Source organism: Zea mays, chromosome 4 (genome assembly GCF_902167145.1).
Source record: "Zea mays cultivar B73 chromosome 4, Zm-B73-REFERENCE-NAM-5.0, whole genome shotgun sequence".
Classification (NCBI taxonomy): Eukaryota; Viridiplantae; Streptophyta; class Magnoliopsida; order Poales; family Poaceae; genus Zea; species Zea mays.
In genome coordinates this window covers 68,444,592-68,463,963 of record NC_050099.1, presented here as the reverse complement: position 1 = coordinate 68,463,963, position 19,372 = coordinate 68,444,592, and the positions used below count along the sequence as shown (strand labels likewise).

The 19,372-nt window shown below is 52.8% G+C and overlaps 1 protein-coding gene across 1 annotated transcript; it reads left to right on the top strand.

Moving 5' to 3' along the window:
* The first annotated feature begins 1,541 nt into the window (after positions 1 to 1,541).
* On the top strand, positions 1,542 to 6,150 carry LOC103653350 (brassinosteroid LRR receptor kinase BRL3). Its single transcript, XM_020552551.3, is given in 3 exon segments — positions 1,542 to 1,869; positions 2,160 to 5,889; positions 5,891 to 6,150. Coding segments are annotated over 2 exon segments (3,714 nt in total). The 5' UTR covers positions 1,542 to 1,869; positions 2,160 to 2,281; the 3' UTR covers positions 5,997 to 6,150.
* The last annotated feature ends 13,222 nt before the right edge of the window (positions 6,151 to 19,372 follow it).

Sequence of the window (19,372 nt, the reverse complement as noted above, 5' to 3'; positions counted from 1 at the left end):
TTAGCAAGGTCAAGGTTTCATAAGGTACTTAAAACCTTGGTATTACATAAATCTAACTGAAACAATCATATAAGTTAATGATCTTCCAGTATATTAAATTTTAATGTTCCTTACTATAATGACTACACGTGCCATGGACTAGCTAATCATAGACGAGTTCCACTCCAGTTATAGAAAAGATCTTTAATATTAAGAGCATTTTCAAGAGTCTTTTTTAAACTCGCTTTCTAAATCTTGTTTGGAGAGCCATATGAATAAAAATTACTCTATACTTTCTTTCTCTCCAATTTGTACACGCTCTAGAGAATCAGCCCTACTCTCCATAATATTTAAATATCTTACTAAAAAACATTGAAGACTATTTTTTGTTAAAATCTTTATTCCTATCAATATAGAAGGAATCAATATAGAAGGATATTAAGCACCTGTTGAAGTTTGCTTTACCCAGCGTGGATGCATTGCATTATTCACTGCAATTGCATCCTATCGTAGAACATATGTTATAGAGAACTTTAAATTCGTACCCTTAGTTCATCGTCACTGTCCAGTTTTGCCTCTCTCTTATTTAGGGCTGGTTCGGTGACAAGTGAATTGAAGAAGATACATGGGTAGGAAATCCTTTGCTATTCCCTTGTCACGAAACCAACCCTTATTGTATTAGATGGACCCTGGAACGTGATGATAGTGATTATATTGTATCTGATATACAGTTAGTATCATAGCAAGCAATCCCAAGTGATGCTATAAATTTTATTTGAATAAATACACCCATATGTATATGATGCTGTAAGAAAGAAAACAATAGAACCACAGTAGGTTTTATATAGTTCTTTTTTTGTTTAGTTGATTTTGTACAGCATGAATCAATACGTACGAGGTATTATTCTCCCATTGCAACCGCACAGATACTCATCTTAGTAAAATACAAAAAACTAAAACAGGAAAGAGTCTGTCTTGACCTTTTGTTTTCATCCTATTAACACGTCGTTAAAACTTACTAAAAATTTAGTGATACATGGTAGTTTAGGCTATTTTTAACGATGGTTTTATTCATATTTAATAGTGTGCCACATCATCAGATTTTTAAACATGGCATCATATTTAAGAGGATTGAGTTTTATGGGATAAAATTAGTTTTATAGAGATGAAACTATGTCAACTCGTTTCCAAGATCTTAGAAACTATATGAAACATCCATTAAGATTGATTTATTTCATATAAATATAATTACTAACTTCTATTAGCCATTGAGTTGCGACATTTAATTGATATGTTATCCTATAAAATAGTAACATAAAATAGTATTGAGAGACATTTTTAATTCATAGTTTCATCGCATTTATGTGACAGGGTTGGAAATACTTGTGCACTTGCCCGTAGACCCAAATTCGGGCACGCCTTGTGTTGGTTCCTAGAAAAACTACAGTATAGTAAATAAGGCTGGCTTTTGCGATGCAAATGGTACAAAAAGCGACCGCACACAGCAAAAGGCTAAAGAGGTCGGGTCCAAGTTTGACCGCACCACGAGCCCGGCATGCGCACGCAAAACAAAAACAAAGAATATCACCAGAGTTCCAAATCTGCCCCGACATCTTCGTCGGAATCTTGCCAAATCATCCCGACTACTCCTGCTCCATTTCCGGGTCATTTTTATTTTTTGGTTTCGTCCGGCCGGCACAGCAGCCTGCTTTGCTCGCGATCGACCAGTGTTTTCCTGGTTGCTCATCCCCTCCACCCCACCTTGTGGCCCCGTGTCCGGCTCTCCAACCGCAACGGCGACGGCGAGGAGTTCCACCCCTTGGCCGCCTATGAAATGATGTGCTCTTGATGCGGTTTACGGCCACGAAGAAATTACTGAACCGAACCAAGGTTGGAATTCTGTATCTGTCTCACCTTTCTTTTCTTTTCTTTTCTATATAAGATAACAAGTATACATAAATAACTTCCATTTGGTTTTGTCTTGCTAGCATTTCTATCGAACAGATTGCGGGCAGACTTACTTGCTCATAGTTGAGCAGTTAATTGCATATCGGTTTTGCTTTGCACTCACGTAGCTACGTGTATTTTCTATCTCAAAATTTCACGAAGTGTTCAAATGATTCCGGGCGGAGGATATTGATTATTTAAATAAAAAACAAATTCGGTTCTTTCGCATGCAGGCGCACTCGAATTCCCTCAGGATTAACCCCGCTTCGATGTGAAGCGACGCAGAGCAGAGCAGAGCGCCAATTTATGGTCTTCTCCTTCTCCCCATCATCTGGACAGCAGGAAGAAGGCATCCATGGGCGCCGCTCGTACGGCGGCGCCGGTCTTTATGCTGCTGCTGCTGCTCCACCTGTCGCCGCGCGCGGTTGCTGCCGGGACAGGCGACGAGGCAGCGGCGCTGCTCGCGTTCAAGCGCGCCTCCGTAGCCGCCGACCAGGCCGGCAGGCTCGCGAGCTGGGCGGAGCCCAACTCGACCTCCGGCTCCGCCTCGCCGTGCGAGTGGGCCGGCGTCTCGTGCGTGGGCGGCCACGTCCGTGCGCTCGACCTCAGCGGCATGTCCCTCGTCGGCCGCCTCCACCTAGACGAGCTGCTCGCGCTCCCGGCGCTCCGGAGCGTCCTCCTCGGTGGCAACGCCTTCCACGGCGACCTCACCCACCGGGCCCCGCCGCGGTGCGCGCTCGTGGACGTGGACCTGTCGTCGAACGCTCTCAACGGGACGCTGCCCCGGGCGTTCCTGGCGTCCTGCAGCAGCCTGCGGCTGCTGAACCTGTCCGGCAACACCTTCACCGGCGGAGGCGGCTTCCCGTTCGCGTCGTCGCTGCGGACGCTCGACGTGTCCAGGAACGAGCTGTCAGACGCCGGCTTGCTGAACTACTCCCTGAGTGCCTGCCACGGCATTCGGCACCTGAACCTCTCGGCCAACCAGCTCACCGGAGAGCTCCCACCACGGTTCGCGCAGTGCAGCCAGGTTTCTGTTCTTGATCTCTCAGGGAACCTCATGTCCGGCGCCCTCCCCGGCAGGCTCTTGGCCACGGCGCCGGCCAGTTTGACACGCCTGAGCATCGCTGGGAACAACTTCTCCGGGGACATCTCCAGGTATCAGTTTGGTGGCTGTGCAAATCTCTCCGTGCTTGATCTTTCGTACAACAGACTGAGCGCCACCATAGGGTTGCCACCGAGTCTTGCCAATTGCCACCACCTCAGGGAACTAGACATGTCTGGGAACAAGATTCTGTCGGGCCGAGTACCGGAGTTCCTGGGGGGCTTCCGAGCATTGCGGCGACTCGGACTTGCCGGGAACAACTTCACCGAGGAAATCCCGGATGAGCTGAGCCTCCTGTGCGGAACGCTGGTTCAGCTAGACTTGTCAAGCAACCAATTGGTTGGCGGTTTGCCAGCGAGCTTCTCAGGATGCAGATCGCTTGAGGTGCTCGATCTGGGTAGCAACCAGCTGTCAGGTGACTTTGTGATCACTGTGATCAGCAAGATCTCTTCTCTGCGTGTGCTGAGGCTGCCGTTCAACAATATCACAGGCACAAATCCTCTGCCCACGCTAGCAGCTGGCTGCCCTTTGCTTGAAGTCATTGATCTCGGGTCTAACATGCTGGAAGGAGAGATCATGCCCGAGCTGTGTTCATCTTTGCCATCACTCAGAAAGCTGCTCCTACCCAACAACTACATCAATGGAACCGTGCCGCCCTCACTCGGCAACTGCAGTAATCTGGAGTCACTGGACCTCAGCTTCAACCTCATGGTTGGTCCGATCACGCCTGAAGTACTGTTGCTTCCTAAGCTTGTTGATTTGGTCATGTGGGCAAACAGTCTCTCCGGTGAGATACCAGACACGCTATGCTCCAACAGCACAGCACTGAAGACACTGGTCATAAGCTACAACAACATAACCGGAGTGATCCCTGTCTCCATCACCAGGTGCGTGAATCTCATATGGCTGTCACTTGCCGGCAACAGCATGACCGGGAGTGTCCCCGCCGGCTTCGGGAACCTCCAGAAGCTCGCCATTCTACAGCTGCACAGGAACTCACTCTCTGGTCCTGTGCCAGCAGAGCTTGGTCGCTGCAGCAACCTCATCTGGCTTGATCTCAACAGCAACAACTTCTCCGGTGCGATACCGCCGCAGCTAGCAGCACAGGCAGGGCTCATCACTGGAGGCATGGTTTCTGGGAAGCAGTTCGCGTTCCTGAGGAATGAGGCTGGCAACATCTGCCCAGGTGCTGGAGTGCTGTTCGAGTTCTTTGACATCCGTCCGGAGCGGCTGGCCCAGTTCCCTGCTGTGCACTCGTGTGCCTCCACGAGGATATACACTGGGATGACAGTGTACACCTTCAACCAAAGTGGGAGCATGATATTCCTTGATCTCTCGTACAACAGCCTCACAGGCACAATTCCGGCGAGCCTGGGGAACATGACGTATCTTGATGTCCTTAACCTGGGGCATAATGACCTTACCGGTGCAATTCCAGATGCGTTCACAGGGTTGAAGGCGATTGGTGTCCTTGACCTCTCGCACAATCACCTCACCGGTGTCATCCCTGCTGGACTGGGGTGTTTAAATTTCCTAGCTGACTTCGACGTCTCCAACAACAACCTCACTGGTGAGATACCCACGTCAGGGCAGCTCAGTACATTTCCAGCATCCCGTTTTGAGAACAACTCCGGCATCTGTGGCATCCCCTTGGATCCTTGCACGCACAATGCCAGCACTGGAGGTGTTCCTCAAAACCCCTCTAACGTGCGGAGGAAGTTTCTCGAAGAGTTCGTGCTCCTTGCAGTGTCGCTCACCGTGCTCATGGTGGCCACCTTGGTTGTCACTGCATACAAGCTCAGGAGGCCCCGTGGGAGCAAAACTGAAGAGATTCAAACTGCTGGGTATAGCGACAGCCCCGCATCGTCCACCAGTACAAGCTGGAAGCTTTCTGGTTCCAAAGAGCCACTGAGCATCAATCTGGCGATATTTGAGAATCCGTTGAGGAAACTAACATATGCCCACCTGCATGAGGCTACCAATGGCTTCAGCTCGGAAGCTCTTGTTGGCACAGGAGGATTCGGTGAGGTTTACAAGGCTAGGCTCATGGATGGCAGCGTTGTGGCTGTCAAGAAGCTGATGCATTTCACAGGCCAGGGCGACCGGGAGTTCACTGCAGAGATGGAGACCATTGGCAAGATCAAACATCGCAATCTTGTGCCGTTGCTAGGCTACTGCAAAGTTGGCGACGAACGTCTGCTTGTGTACGAGTACATGAATAATGGAAGCCTGGATGTCTTGCTCCATGAAAGGGACAAGACTGATGTGGGTCTTGATTGGGCAACAAGGAAGAAGATTGCAGTTGGCTCGGCAAGAGGACTGGCCTTCCTCCACCATAGTTGCATCCCACACATCATACACCGGGACATGAAGTCAAGCAACGTGCTTCTTGACGATAATCTCGATGCCTACGTATCGGATTTCGGAATGGCGCGGCTCGTGAATGCTGTTGACTCACATCTAACCGTGAGCAAGCTCTTAGGAACACCTGGTTATGTGGCTCCCGAGTACTTCCAGTCGGTTATTTGCACAACTAAGGGCGACGTCTACAGCTATGGCGTTGTTCTTCTGGAGCTTCTCTCAGGGAAAAAACCAATCAATCCGACTGAATTCGGCGACAATAATCTCATCGACTGGGCAAAGCAGATGGTTAAGGAGGACCGGTGCAGCGAGATATTTGATCCTATATTGACCGACACAAAATCCTGCGAGTCGGAGCTGTACCAGTATCTGGCGATTGCTTGCCAGTGCTTGGACGATCAACCTAGTCGCAGACCTACGATGATCCAGGTCATGGCAATGTTCAGTGAGTTTCAGATTGACTCTGGCAGCTTCTTCTTGGACGGCTTCTCGCTCGATTCAGATAGAGGAATCATCTGAAAAAAAATGTGTAAATGTTATTGATCCCTGCAGATTATATGATTCACTGGATTTAGGTATTAGCTTAGCCATGTTTAACTCATGTTAACAGGATACAAACAGATGTAAATTTGTTTCGGTTGCCGTACATAGTACACAACAGCTTCAACACAGATACCATATAGAGTTGTTTCACAAGATGGCACCGGTTTAGTTGAACTGATTGATGGCATATAAGCTTGGAACTTGTACATTTATCTTCATTGTCCTCGCTAAAAAAGTAAAAAAATAGCTTTTGCCAATTATATTGACATTACTGACTTCAATTAGGCTGTCTCATTCGGAATCATGTTACCTTCATAAAACCTAGCAACCTAAAGATTGTATGCCTGCTATGGTAACCTGTTATTGAACCAGTTCATGGTACTAGGTGGTGCTTGGTTGGTGGGATGAAGCAGGATGGGCTGTCGATTCTGAATGGAAGCTGCTGGCGAAGTGAGCAGCGGAAGAACCAATATTCTTTGCATTCTGGTAACAGTTGATCCATTTTCCTTACCTGTTGCTCTGTGGTGCGGGACCTGATTTTTATTCCGTTTGATGATCTGAACAAGCATGCAATTACATATCTGAATTTGTTCCTTACAGCATCCTCCAAGGCAAGAGGTGAGTTATCCGATCTCTTGTACTATACTCTCTCCGTTCCAAAATATAGTTCTTTTTAGCCCACATTTTTTCTATTCACATTCATTCAGATGATAATGAATATATAAATATGTATGATTAATCGAAAATGAATTATATTTTGGAATGGATGGAGTACTTTTTTAACATGATTGCAGGTGTGTGGCAGATAAAATCTCTTGCGGAAGATCTTATCTATCCTCGTTCATACCTGGCAGACCGGCAGCAAGTACTCCCCTATTTTCCTCAAAAGAGGTGAAGAATCTTCATCGAAATTCTTATGTCTTTTGACTTTCAAAAGATGGCCGCTGTTTCTTCAGTCTGAAACTACGAGTCAAATAATGTTCGTCACATGTGGTCAAAGATTAGCTGAAAGCCCTACATTTTTTGAGCTCTGGATTCTAGACCTTTACATACCCTTTATCCGTCACGGATCAGGACTACCTGGTGATCAGGTAGAATTGTTTTTTTTACCTTCCATTTTCACATTACTGTGAAAGAAAACCGTAGAGTTCTGCTTTTTTTGTACAATGGAAACAAATTCCAGACTTTTACACTTTCATGCATACGGCCTTACAATTTAAGGAAAAATCAACTCCACAAACATCTATGAAGAGATAAAACATTCTGTGTGTGGAACCATAACCAAATTAAGCTGCCTTAATTCTAGCATTGGATCGTTATCCATGGCTTATGAAGATCTCTATGGTCACAACCTCTAAGGATTGACAGATATTGAGGACTTGTTGGCATGATTCTTCATTCTGCAACAATCTCCAAAATCGAAGCCAATAAGTTCTCTGAAAATAATCTGACTATATTGGTTTATGATTAAAGACGATATCATTTCGATAGAGCCAAATAGACTAAAATATTGCAGCAACTCCAATTAAAAGTTTTTTTATGTCCAGTTTCTTCGTTGGATTCTCAAACCCCCAAAATACTGGAAATTCTGTACTCATCATCAATGTAATTTATCTTCTTTCCTGGCGCAGGCAGGGCGATGAGACGTCACTTTCAGACCATCACGCATGCTTGAGGTGAAAGGATCTGGTGTTAGGCGAGCTGTGATTCGTTCCTTGACGTGCCGTTCTTCGCACGCGCGCGCGTGCAGATGTGTCACGCCCATCAGTGTTGGATCGGATGGCATCTCGTCCTAAACAAGTGGCGACTGGCGAGCTAGTTGACGGCAGGTCAAGCACGGCATCCGATCCTTCGTCCCCTGATGGCTGATGCTGCGTCAGGCCGGCCGTAGAAGCGTGTGCGCGGCGACTGCATGCGTGGCACCGGTAGGTACGGGGCTGAAGACTTTCAGGACGCCGGCCTTTAGTTTTGGGATGGATACTGAGGAAATTATAAGTGATCTTCTATTCTTCTTAACCTTAGCTTTTATGCCTGAGGAAATCGGTTTGCGTTGCACTGACGAGTATTTAAAATCGGCAACGACTGCTATGCAAGCAGTTCTTCTTTGCAAGCAAACCATCTGGTCCATTAGATTACGATTCAACCGTAGGTCATATTTAACACTTAAACCCTTCAACCAGCAGCTCAACAATCTTTATAAAAAACCCCCTAACAAACCATGGTTATATCTGTGGTTGGATCGTAATTTAATGGACCAGATGGTTTGCTTGCACGCTTATAAAGAAGGACTGTTTGCATAGCAGTCGTTACATTTAAAATCTTATATAAACGAGCAAGTGATGACTCGAGCATTTCTTTACTATATTAATGTCGGCGTTTCGAGACCGGGGGGTCCCTAAGCCGACGAGTGAAATGTCGCCGCGTGCCCTAGCCCAGATGGGTTGGCGCGAGGCCGAGCGCGAAGGGGGGAAGTGAGGTGGCCGGAGATGGGCGTGAGAGAGGTGGAAATCCCGCGGCCTTCGTGTTCGTCCCGCGCCCAGGTCGGGTGCGCTTGCAGTAGGGGGTTACAAGCGTCCACACGGGAGAGGGAGCGAGCGGCCTCACGTGAGCGCCTGTCTCGTCCTCGTCCCCGCGCGGCCAACCCCCTCTAAGAGGGCCCTGGTCCTTCCTTTTATAGGCGTAAGGAGAGGATCCAGGTGTACAATGGGGGTGTAGCAGAGTGCTACGTGTCTAGCGGAGGAGAGCTAGCGCCCTAAGTACATGCCGTTGTGGCAGCCGGAGAGATTTTGGCACCCAGCTGGTGTGATGTCGTGGCCGTCGGAGGAGCGCTGGAGCCTGACGGAGGGACAGCTGTCGGAGCTGTTGAGTCCTTGCTGACGTCCTCTTGCTTCCGTAAGGGGGCTGAGAGCCGCCGTCGTCACAGAGTATGCGGGGCGCCATCATTGCCTATCTGGTGGAGCGAGCCAGATGGGACGCCGGTCTTGTTCCCCGTGGCCCGAGTCAGCTTGGGGTAGGGTGATGATGGCGCCTCCTGTTGACGTGGCTGGTCTGCGCCCTAGGTTGGGCGATGTGGAAGCTCCTCCGAAGCCGAGGTCGAGTCTGTCTTCCGTGGCCGAAGTCGAGTCCGAGCCCCTGGGTCGGGCGAGGCGGAGACCGTCGGCTGAGGCCAGGGCAGAGTCCGAGCCCTGGGGTCGGGCGAAGCGGAGTTCGTCGTCTTCTGGGGCTGAGCCCAAGTCCGAGCCCTGGGTCGGGCGGAGCGGAGTTCGCCGTCTTCCGGGACTTAGCCCGAGTCCGAGCCCTGGGTCGGGCGGAGCGGAGTTCGCCGTCTTCCGGGACTTAGCCCGAGTCCGAGCCCTGGGTCGGGCGGAGCGGAGTTCGCCGTCTTCTGGGGCTGAGCCCAAGTCCGAACCCTGGGTCGGGCGGAGCGGAGTTCGCCGTCTTCCGGGACCTAGCCCGAGTCCGAGCCCTGGGTCGGGCGGAGCGGAGTTTCCTATGGTGCCTGCGGCCGGGCCTGACTGCCTGTCAGCCTCACTCTGTCAAGTGGCACCGCAGTCGGAGCGGCGCAGGCGGCGCTGTCTTTCTGTCAGGCCGGTCAGTGGAGCGGCGAAGTGACGGCGGTCACTTCGGCTCTGTCGGCTGAAGGGCGCGCGTCAGGATAAAGGCGTCAGGCCACCTTTGCATTAAATACTCCTGCGATTTGGTCGGTGTAACACCCACTTTGTAATAATAGAGAAACAATTTCTCCTTATGTCAGTTTAACCTTTGTGCATCATCACATGTGTACACGCTAGGTAAAAACAAATAATTAATAACATAAAAGCCACTAGAATCATGCATCATGCTGGTGTTTATATGTTTGTGCATTCACTCATAGAAATAATGAGACAAGAAATACATTAAAGTCCCAAAGTGGAATTTAGAATATAAAATTAAATCTAGGATTTAGAAGTGGAGAAAGAAAAGAAATACCACAAAAAAACATAGGAAATAAATATATACATAAAAATATTTCCTTCATCCCCAAAAATTTAATTTGACACATTTTATACATGTGCAAACCTATAACTGAAATTCAAAGTTGAATTTGAAATTCAAAAGGGAAAGGAAAATCTAAATTTAAGAGAGAAAAACAAAAGAAAAAGGGAAAGACCACTTACCTGGGCCACGACTGCATTTTTGGCCCATCAGAGGAAACCCTCTGCGCAGCCCACTAACCGCGCGCGCCTCTGATGTCTCTCTGATACGTGGGCCCCGAGTGCAGGCCTCCTTAGCGTGCCCCGCGCTGGTTGCTTCGGCTGTCATGCGGGCCCCGCTTGTCTGTCTCCCTCCGCGCGCGTTCATTTTCCCCGCCACCGATCTGTGGGCCCATCGCGTCAGCTATTTCTTCTCCCACCTGCTCAACAAACCAGGGAGCAAAGTCCGCACAGAGCTCGCGGGTCGTTGCACCGAACCGCGCTTAATCCGCGGGACCTCACCGGTCGGACTCCGCCGTAGCACTATAAAACTAAGCCCGTTACCCTGGATCCGCATCATCGGCGCTTCGTTCGTGACCTCGCTGGCGACAAGCAAGCAGGGTGGAATCGGGAGCTTGGGTCCATGGTGGATTGCTCACCGAGGTTCGCTTCGTCCGCCGCGCGGGAATCCTGCCTGTGTCTCGCCACCGCGCTGTGTACGGCCTGGGCGAGAAGCCGTGGCACACCGGCGATGAACATGCCCTCACCGGTGGGGGCCGGGCCGCCACCATGGTCGCGACGGCTCAACTGAAATTAGTCGCAGTATGTGGCATGGTGGTGGTCGTCGCTGCTGGGTCGTGAAGACTGGTCAGGTGTGGAGTCCTCTCCCTGGGACGGTGACCCCGGGTTCACCCGCCGTTGAGCCTTGCTGCGTGGTCAGACCCCCCACCATTAATCATTTCTTCGGTAAGACGCCATATCTAGTTCATTATAAATTCCGTGTCGCGTAGCTAGAGGTTGAGGTATAGTTGGGGCGTTTGGTTGCGGAACCGTGTGTTTGCCGGTGGGAAAACGTCGAGTGCTTTGGCGTCGCTGCTGTGCCGGCGTTCGTGGGTGGGAGACGCCAGTCTCCGGCGAGCGCACCTCCGCGAACGACCTGGGCCTTTTATCGCTCGGCCTCGGTCGGGGAAGAAGTTCCCCCAGCCGTGGATTCTAGGATGAGCGGTGGAGATTAGGCCACGCGCGTACCCTCTCGCTAAATTCATCTCGGCAGTAGGATCGTGATAGGAGGGTTAGGGTCGGATCTCGGGATCGTAGAATACTGGCCGTTGGATCTAGATCCAATAGTTCTCGGTGCGTACCGTTTCGACAAAACCTAAATCTAATCCCCGCCATCGGTTGTCGATCGGATGGCTCAGATCCTAGCGTACCCCTTTGGCCATGCCTATTTACGTAAGAGCCCTCCTGAAATTTTAGATCTAACCCGCAGTCCAGCCCTACTGTGCTCTGTGTCTAGGGAAAATTAGGATTTGGCCCCTGTGTTATCTGTAAATAGTGCGCCCAGTCCAGGGAATTATAAAATCCAGAAAAAGTGATTAGAAAATGATTTTAATGAGAAAATAAATGCTAGAATTTGTGTAATTCATATAAAATTCATATGAAGTCCTTTTTAGTCCATTCCATTTCCTATAATTTTATTATATTATTGTTTATCATCTAATGTCTCTGTTTCTACATGAAAACAATAATAAAATTGATCTCCCAAATAATTTCATATCAAATACATAAAATCTTCGGAAATTCATAACTCACAATCCGTAACTCCGATCTTAGTGGTTCTCGTTCCCACGATCTCGTAGCAACGCGTAGATTATTATTACACTGTTTGTTCTTATGTCTGGAGTGATGTTAATTTTATCTATACCATGTATGTCTGTATTGCTACGTTTAGCGGTGAGGACACGTGTCACCTGAAGAGCAAGTTGGTACCTGGAATCTCAAGTCCCAGGCAAGTTGTGCCCTTGATCACTTCTTTTTACCCAGTCATGTTCTAATTAATCATAATGATCTGCATAGGTTAATTTTGATGGGACCCAATAAGTTACCCTAGTTTGACTATCTTTATACCTTGTTCACCACTGGATTTCGGGTAGTACCTGCTATTGCTTTATGTGGTTTTGGGTATAGAGATACATTTTATTCATGATTATCTTTTATTATCAGTTATTATTTGTTGTTCATGATAAGATCATTATGTTAATTGGAACATGGAGAACCACCCGAGAAAACAGTGCTACCACAAGGGTTTATGGACGCCCTTGGCTGACTAATTAGGAAAGCTAGTGGAGGACTACCTTACCCGAAAGGGGCAAGGGCAGTAGGGGAGTGGTCAGTGTAAGGAGGTCCTTGGTTGATTTTGCTGCGATGGCGGTCAGGCAAGAACCCTGCATTGGAGCTTCCCATAAACTGTAGCGGGTTTTCTGAAGCTAGTGGAACTTTGTAAAGGCCTCGTAGTGTTACCCTGCCTCGCCTCCTCGGTAGAGGTGTATGGGAAGTCGCGATCCCTTGGCAGATGGGTAACATGACTTGTGGGTAAAGATGTGCAACCTCTGCAGAGTGTAAAACTGGTATACTAGCCGTGCTCACGGTCATGAGCAGCTCGGACACTCACATGATTAATTTATGGAACTTAAATTCAATTTGTCATATGCATTGCATCGCATGTGATGTTGTTACTTCTGTTCTACTAATTAATTGGGTTGGTATTTACTTATACTTAGTAATTGCTAATAAAATTTTGACCAACTTTAAAAGCAATGCTTAGCTCTAACCATCCTCTTTGGTAAGCCTTACACTTCACGTGAGCTCCCATCTTTGGCGAGTTCATGCACATTATTCCCCACAACTTGTTGAGCGATGAACGTATGTGAGCTCACTCTTGCTGTCTCACACCCCCCCACAGGTCAAGAACAGGTACCACAGGATGAGGCGCATGGAGGATGCTGTGATGAGTTCGTGAGTGGCCTAGGTCGTCGTCCCCCAGTCAACTTTGGGTTGCTGGACCGTTGTCTCCTTATAATGTAATTATCTATTTATTTTAGAACTCCTGTTATGTAGTAAACATGTGACATTCGATCCTGTGCCATGATTCATCATATGTGTGAGACTTGGTCCCAGCACACCTGGTGATTATGTTTGCGCCCGGGTCTTGGTGCCCCAAAACCCGGGTGTGACAGTCGGTCGGCGCGACGATTTGGTCAGGGTTGCTTCTTGGCGAAGACAGGACCTCGGGCGAGCCAGAAATAAGTTAGCCGCTGGAGGGGGGCCTCGGGCGAGGCGGAGATCCTCCGGGGTCGGCTGCCCTTGTCCGAGGCTAGGCTCGGGCGAGGCGTGATCGAGTCCCTCGAATGGACCGATCCCTGACTTAATCGCACCCATCAGGCCTTTGCAGCTTTATGCTGATGGGGGTTACCAGCTGAGAATTAGGAGCCTTGAGGGTACCCCTAATTATGGTCCCCGATAGTAGCCCCCGAGCCTCGAAGGGAGTGTTAGCACTCGCTTGGAGGCTTTCGTCGCACTTTTTTGCAAGGGGACCAACCTTTCTCGGTTGCGTTTTGTTCCGGTGGGTGCGCGCGAGCGCACCCGCCGGGTGTAGCCCCCGAGGCCTCGGAAGAGTGGTTTGACTCCTCCGAGGTCTTAATGCCTCGCGTAATGCTTCGGCTGGTCTGGTCGTTCCCTCATGCGAGCTGGCTGTAGCCCGGGTGTACGGTCGGGTCCCAAGTTCTCGGGCTGGTATGTTGACGCTGTCAACGGTTCGGCCGGAGCCGGGTTTGCGAGAGCAGCCCCCGAGCCTCTGCACAGGGCGAGAGGGCGATCAGGGACAAACTCGACTTTTTTACATACGCCCCTGCGTCGCCTTTCCGCAAGGAGGAGGGGGGGGGAGCGCCATGTTGCCCTCGGTGGGCGGCGAACATGGTGTCTCCGGTGAGCTGCAGGCGGGTAATCCGAGTGGACGTCCGTGCCCCATTCGTTAGGGGTCGGCTAGAGGCCCGGAGGCGCGCCCAAAAGTACCTGCGGGTGATCTGCCGGACCCGGTCCCCTGGCGACGGGGTCCGAGGGCTCGATGCCTCCCTCTGATGGGATTCCGTTACAAGATCGTTCCCGCTGGTCTCGGAAATGTCCTAGGGTACCTCGGGAGCGCAGCCCGAGCCTCGGTTATGTATCGAACGTACCCATGGTCATCCCTCGCTCTGTGTCTGAGGCGGCTGTGAACCCTTCGGGGGCCAGCCTTCGAACCCCTGATCAGTAGTGGGCGTGGAGCCCGAGTAGCCTGAGGCGGCCGTTGAACCCTTCTGAGGGGTCGGCCTTCAAACCTCTGACCAGTAGTGGGTGTGGAGCCCACGCGCTCTGAGGCGGCTGTTGAACCCTTCCGAGGGGCCAGCCTTCGAACCTCTGATCAGTAGGGAGGCTCGGAGCCTAGTTCTTTCACGGGGAAGGATCCCTTTCGGGGTATCCCCCTTTCCCGGTCCCTGTTGCAAGAGAGAGAAAGAGGAAAAAAGGAAAAGGATACGAAATCGAACGACGCGACGTACCTTTTTTGACGCAGTCATTATGGCGAAGGCGAAGCGTCGCTCGCTTCTCCTGCCAGAGGCGCCGCCTGTCCCGCCGCGGAGTTAATGCGACGGGGCGAGTGGTTCGCGGGGCGGCCGTTGCGCGTGCGCGAGCCATTCGAGGAACGGAACACGGGTGCGTTGTCTTCACGCCGTGAGAGAGGGTTCTCTCGTTGCCCCTGGATGGGACGTAAGCTTGGCTGACGACGTGACCGCTGCTCCTGTCCGCCTGCCACCGCCATTACTGCCGGCCCATTTTTGGCCGCATTGACCGTCGCGCCAGGCTGGCGCTGCCGGGTCGTGCACTGGGTCGCCTCGAGTCGCGGTATTGGTTCCGCAGTCGAGGAGGCGCGGTGGTGGCGCAAGTGGCGGTGCAGTTGCATGCACGAAGCATTCGGCGCGCCGGTTGCATGACGCGTGGGCCTGGGCTTCCATGCTGGGCGTGTTGGGAGTCGGAGAAGTGCGCCCACTTGGCGCGGTTGCATGCCGCTTGCATGGCTGCCCGCCCTTTCGCCCGCTGGTCTGGGCAAAAGTGGAGAGCCGCTTGTAACCGCTGGGCGGTTGTACGCACCGCGCGCGGCGGTTTGGCTTCTTCTGCTCTGAGCCGGCTTGCATGACGTGTGGGACCCAGCCCCCGCGCCGTAGGGGAGGACCTTGGAGCGTGTTGGAGAAGACTCAGCCCACGACGGCTGGGGACGCAAGTAGGGAGAGTCGCCTTTAAAAGGAGGGTGACCCCCTTGGAAGGCGACCATGTCTTCGCGCTCCCTTATGCATCGTGTCTTTCCACCTTCCAAGCCCCCGGATGGGGGGTACCTGCAGTCTTTCCGCCTCGTCGTTGGAGGAACGCAACTCCGTGGGAGTTGGTACCTTTCAGCCATCGTTCGGCTTCAAGGATTTTCATCAGTCGGCTCGGCTGCACCCCTCCGCCGGCGGTCACCCAAGATGGTGACCTCCAGTTTGTTGGCGGGGGAAAGCAAACCGGGCCGCGGCCTCTGCCCCTCCCTCAGCCTCAAGGATTTTCATCACCAGGGCTGGGGAGGGGAGTGTGCCGAGTTGGGGTCGGCCCCTGCGTGGGCGGTGGCCCGCTCCTTCCCTCAGTGATTGGGGGGAAGGGCGGTTGTCGTCCGTGGCACTGGCAGCTGCCGCATGCCTAGCTCTCGGGCCCGAGTGGCTTCGGAGCCGCTCTCGGCGCCGGCTTCTGCACAGCAGCTGGAAGAGGTTCTTCCGCCGACGAGATAGCCAGGGCCGCCCACGGACCGACCTCCAACTCTACAGCCTTCTGCCCGTCCTTGCCTCACGAGTTTGGGCATGGGCAGGGCCCTCCTGGCAGCAGCATCCGCCCTGAGGTCATCGCTGCTGCTGTTCGGCCCCCCAAAGCAGAAGTCGTCGTCGTCGCCGCTGCCGGAGCGGGCGACGGCACGCCGTTCGTCGGTCTTCTGTTGCTCCGCAGGCCCCCCCATCGAGTGGGGTTGTTCGTACCTGCGGAGGTGGAACCGGAGTTCCGTTTGTAATGGCACTTTGAATGCTAGTGTTTTTGTTCATTGTGGCTGTCGAGGCCTGAACATGTATGTATTTTTTCCTCATTTTCGAGCACTAAGACTCGCCTGTTGGTTGTCTGAACCGCTTCACCAAGCGTGAGTCACCCCGTGTAAAGGTGACGAGTGAGGTATCCGTATCCCGGAGGCGTAGGAGTCCCTCGGCTCGGTCAGCCTTGTCGCCCGAGGCCTCTCTCGCTCAGTTAAAGGAACCCCTCGGCCGCTCTTCGATGAGCCGAGGCCAGGGGTAGCGGTGTCAGCGCGAACAGAGGCAGAGTTGGCTCGAAAAGAAGACCTGGTCGGCCGGAGCCTGGCTGGGTCGTCCGTTAGCGGGACCGACGCTGGAATTGACCTGCCGAAGCCTCGGGTCAGGCTGATGTCCTTGGAGGACAGCTGGCCGAGGCCCCGGGGTGACCGGCCGAGCCGCCTGCTCGGGCCGGGTTCTCGGGGAAGACCCTGGCGGCGATGGCCCGGGCTTGGTGATGACGTTGTCCTTCAGAGCGGAGACCCTTGGACCGCGTCGCCGTCCGAGGCTAGGTCGGACCTCGCCGAAGGTGTCGTCGACGCCGAGGGTGCCGCTGCTCCCTTTAGCCGTCGAGATCCGAGCCTGCAGGATCGGATTATCTTGTAGCGTGTGTTTTCTGCGGCCGCCGAGGCCAAAACACACCCTCGCTGTGTTGTAAAGCCGCGTCTCTTTTCCTCTTATTTCGAGCATCTGGACTTTTTGTTGGTAACAAAATTGTTTGTGCGAGCGAGAGTTGCTTCTCACGGAAGGTGATGAGTGAGGTATCCGTATCCCGGAGGCGTAGGAGTCCCTCGGCTCGGTCGGCCTTGCCGCTTACGCGCACTCTTACCCGTCCATGGGGTTCTGTCACTGACGCAGTCGAGAAGGCTCGAAGAATCGCTCCGGCAGAAGAGCTTCCGAGTGTGAAGACTTGTTCGGTCCGCGGAATCACTTATCCGAACGTGAGTTACTTATCGCAGAAGGTGATGAGTGAGGTATCCATATCCCGGAGGCATAGGAGTCCCTCGGCTCGGTCAGCCTTGGCTGCTTACGTGTACTCCGTCGTTTTCGGGATCCACTTTCGAAGTAGTCGAAAAGCACGAAAGACATTCTGGCAGAAAAGATCTTTTTTCGAGGAAAATTTCGACGCAGAGGGGGTTCCCCCCTTTTAGCCCCCGAGGGAGGGTCGGGCTTTGCCGAGGCAAGGCTGACCCTTCCTTGATGACTAAACTTTGCGTGGGAGCGAGGTATATGAACAACTTGAAAACATCTTAAGGGTAGAAGCGATGTAGCTGTTGGATGTTCCAAGCGTTGCTGTAGACCTCGCCTTGACTGTTGGCCAGCTTGTACGTTCCGGGCTTCAGAACTTTGGCGATGACGAACGGCCCCTCCTAGAGGGGCATGAGCTTGTGCCGCCCTCGGGCGTCTTGTCGCAGCCGAAGCACCAGGTCGCCCACCTGGAGGTCTCGGGACCGGACCCCTCGGGCGTGGTAGCGTCGCATGGACTGCTGGTACTGCGTCGAGTGTAGTAAGGCCCTGTCCCGAGCCTCTTCCAGCTGGTCCAGCGAGTCTTCTCGACTAGCTTGGTTGCTTTGGCTGGCATAGGCCCTTATCCTCGGGGAGCCGTATTCTAGGTCTGTGGGCAAGATGGCCTCGGCCCCATAGACTAGAAAGAACAGCGTGAAGCCTGTGGCTCGGCTCGGTGTTGTCCTCAGGCTCCAGACCACCGAGGGGAGTTCCTTCATCCATCGCTTGCCGAACTTGTTGAGGTCTTTGTAGATCCGAGGCTTGAGTCCTTGTAGAATCATGCCGTTGGCACGCTCTACTTGCCCATTTGACATGGGGTGAGCTACGGCGGCCCAGTCCACCCGGATGTGGTGATCCTCGCAGAAGTCCAGGAACTTTCTGCCGGTGAACTGGGTGCCGTTGTCGGTGATGATGGAGTTCGGGACCCCGAAACGATGGATGATGTTGGTGAAGAACGCCACCGCCTGCTCAGACCTGATGCTGTTTAGGGGTCGGACCTCGATCCACTTGGAGAATTTGTTGATGGCGACCAACAGGTGCGTGTAGCCCCCGGGTGCCTTCTGCAAGGGGCCGACGAGGTCCAGACCCCACACAGCAAAAGGCCAGGTGATGGGTATCGTCTGCAGAGCCTGAGCGGGCAGGTGGGTCTGTCTTGCGTAGAACTGACACCCTTCGCAGGTGCGGACAATTCTAGTGGCGTCGGCCACCGCCGTCGGCCAGTAGAAACCTTGTCGAAAAGCATTTCCGACAAGGGCTCGAGGTGCTGCGTGATGGCCACAAGCCCCTGAGTGTATCTCTCGGAGGAGTTCCTGACCTTCGGTGATGGAGATGCATCGCTGGAGGATGCCTGAGGGGCTGCGGTGGTAGAGCTCCTTCCCATCTCCCAGCAAGACGAACGACTTGGCGTGCCGCGCCAACCGCCGAGCCTCGGCTCGGTCGAGGGGTAGCTCTCCTCGGTGGAGATATTGCAGGTACAGGGTCTGCCAGTTTTGATTAGGCGTGACCCCGCTTTGCTCCCCCTCGACGTGCAGCGTCTCGCCCTCGGGGGCCGAGGGTACCTCGGGCTGAACCGAGGGCGCCTCGGGCCGAGCCGAGGGTGCCTCAGACTGAGCTGAGGGTACCTCGGGCTGGGCTGAGGGTGCCTCGGGCTCGGGCGTGTCGTCGATCTTGACGGAGGGTTGATGCAGGTCTCGGGAGAAGACGTCCGGGGGAACTGCTGTTCGCCCCGAGGCTATTTTAGCTAGCTCGTCCGCAGTCTCGTTGTAGCGCCGGGCGATGTGGTTGAGCTCGAGCCCGTAGAACTTGTCTTCCAGGCGCCGAACCTCATCGCAATAGGCCTCCATCTTCGGGTCGCGGCAGTGGGAGTTCTTCATGACTTGGTCGATGACGAGCTGCGAGTCACCGCGAGCGTCGAGGCGTCGGACCCCTAGCTCGATGGCGATCCGCAACCCGTTGACCAGAGCCTCATACTCGGCCACATTGTTGGACGCCGGGAAATGGAGGCGCAGCACATAGCGTATGTGCTTCCCGAGGGGCGAGATGAAGAGTAGGCCTGCGCCGGCTCCTGTCTTCATCAGCGACCCATCGAAGAACATGGCCCAGAGCTCTGGCTGGATCGGAGCTGTTGGGAGCTGAGTGTCGACCCATTCAGCTACGAAGTCCGCCAAGACCTGGGACTTGATGGCCTTCCGAGGGGCGAACGAGATTGTCTCGCCCATGACTTCCATCGCCCACTTTGCAATCCTACCCGAGGCCTCCCGGCACTGGATGATCTCCCCCAGGGGGAAGGATGACACCACAGTTACCGGATG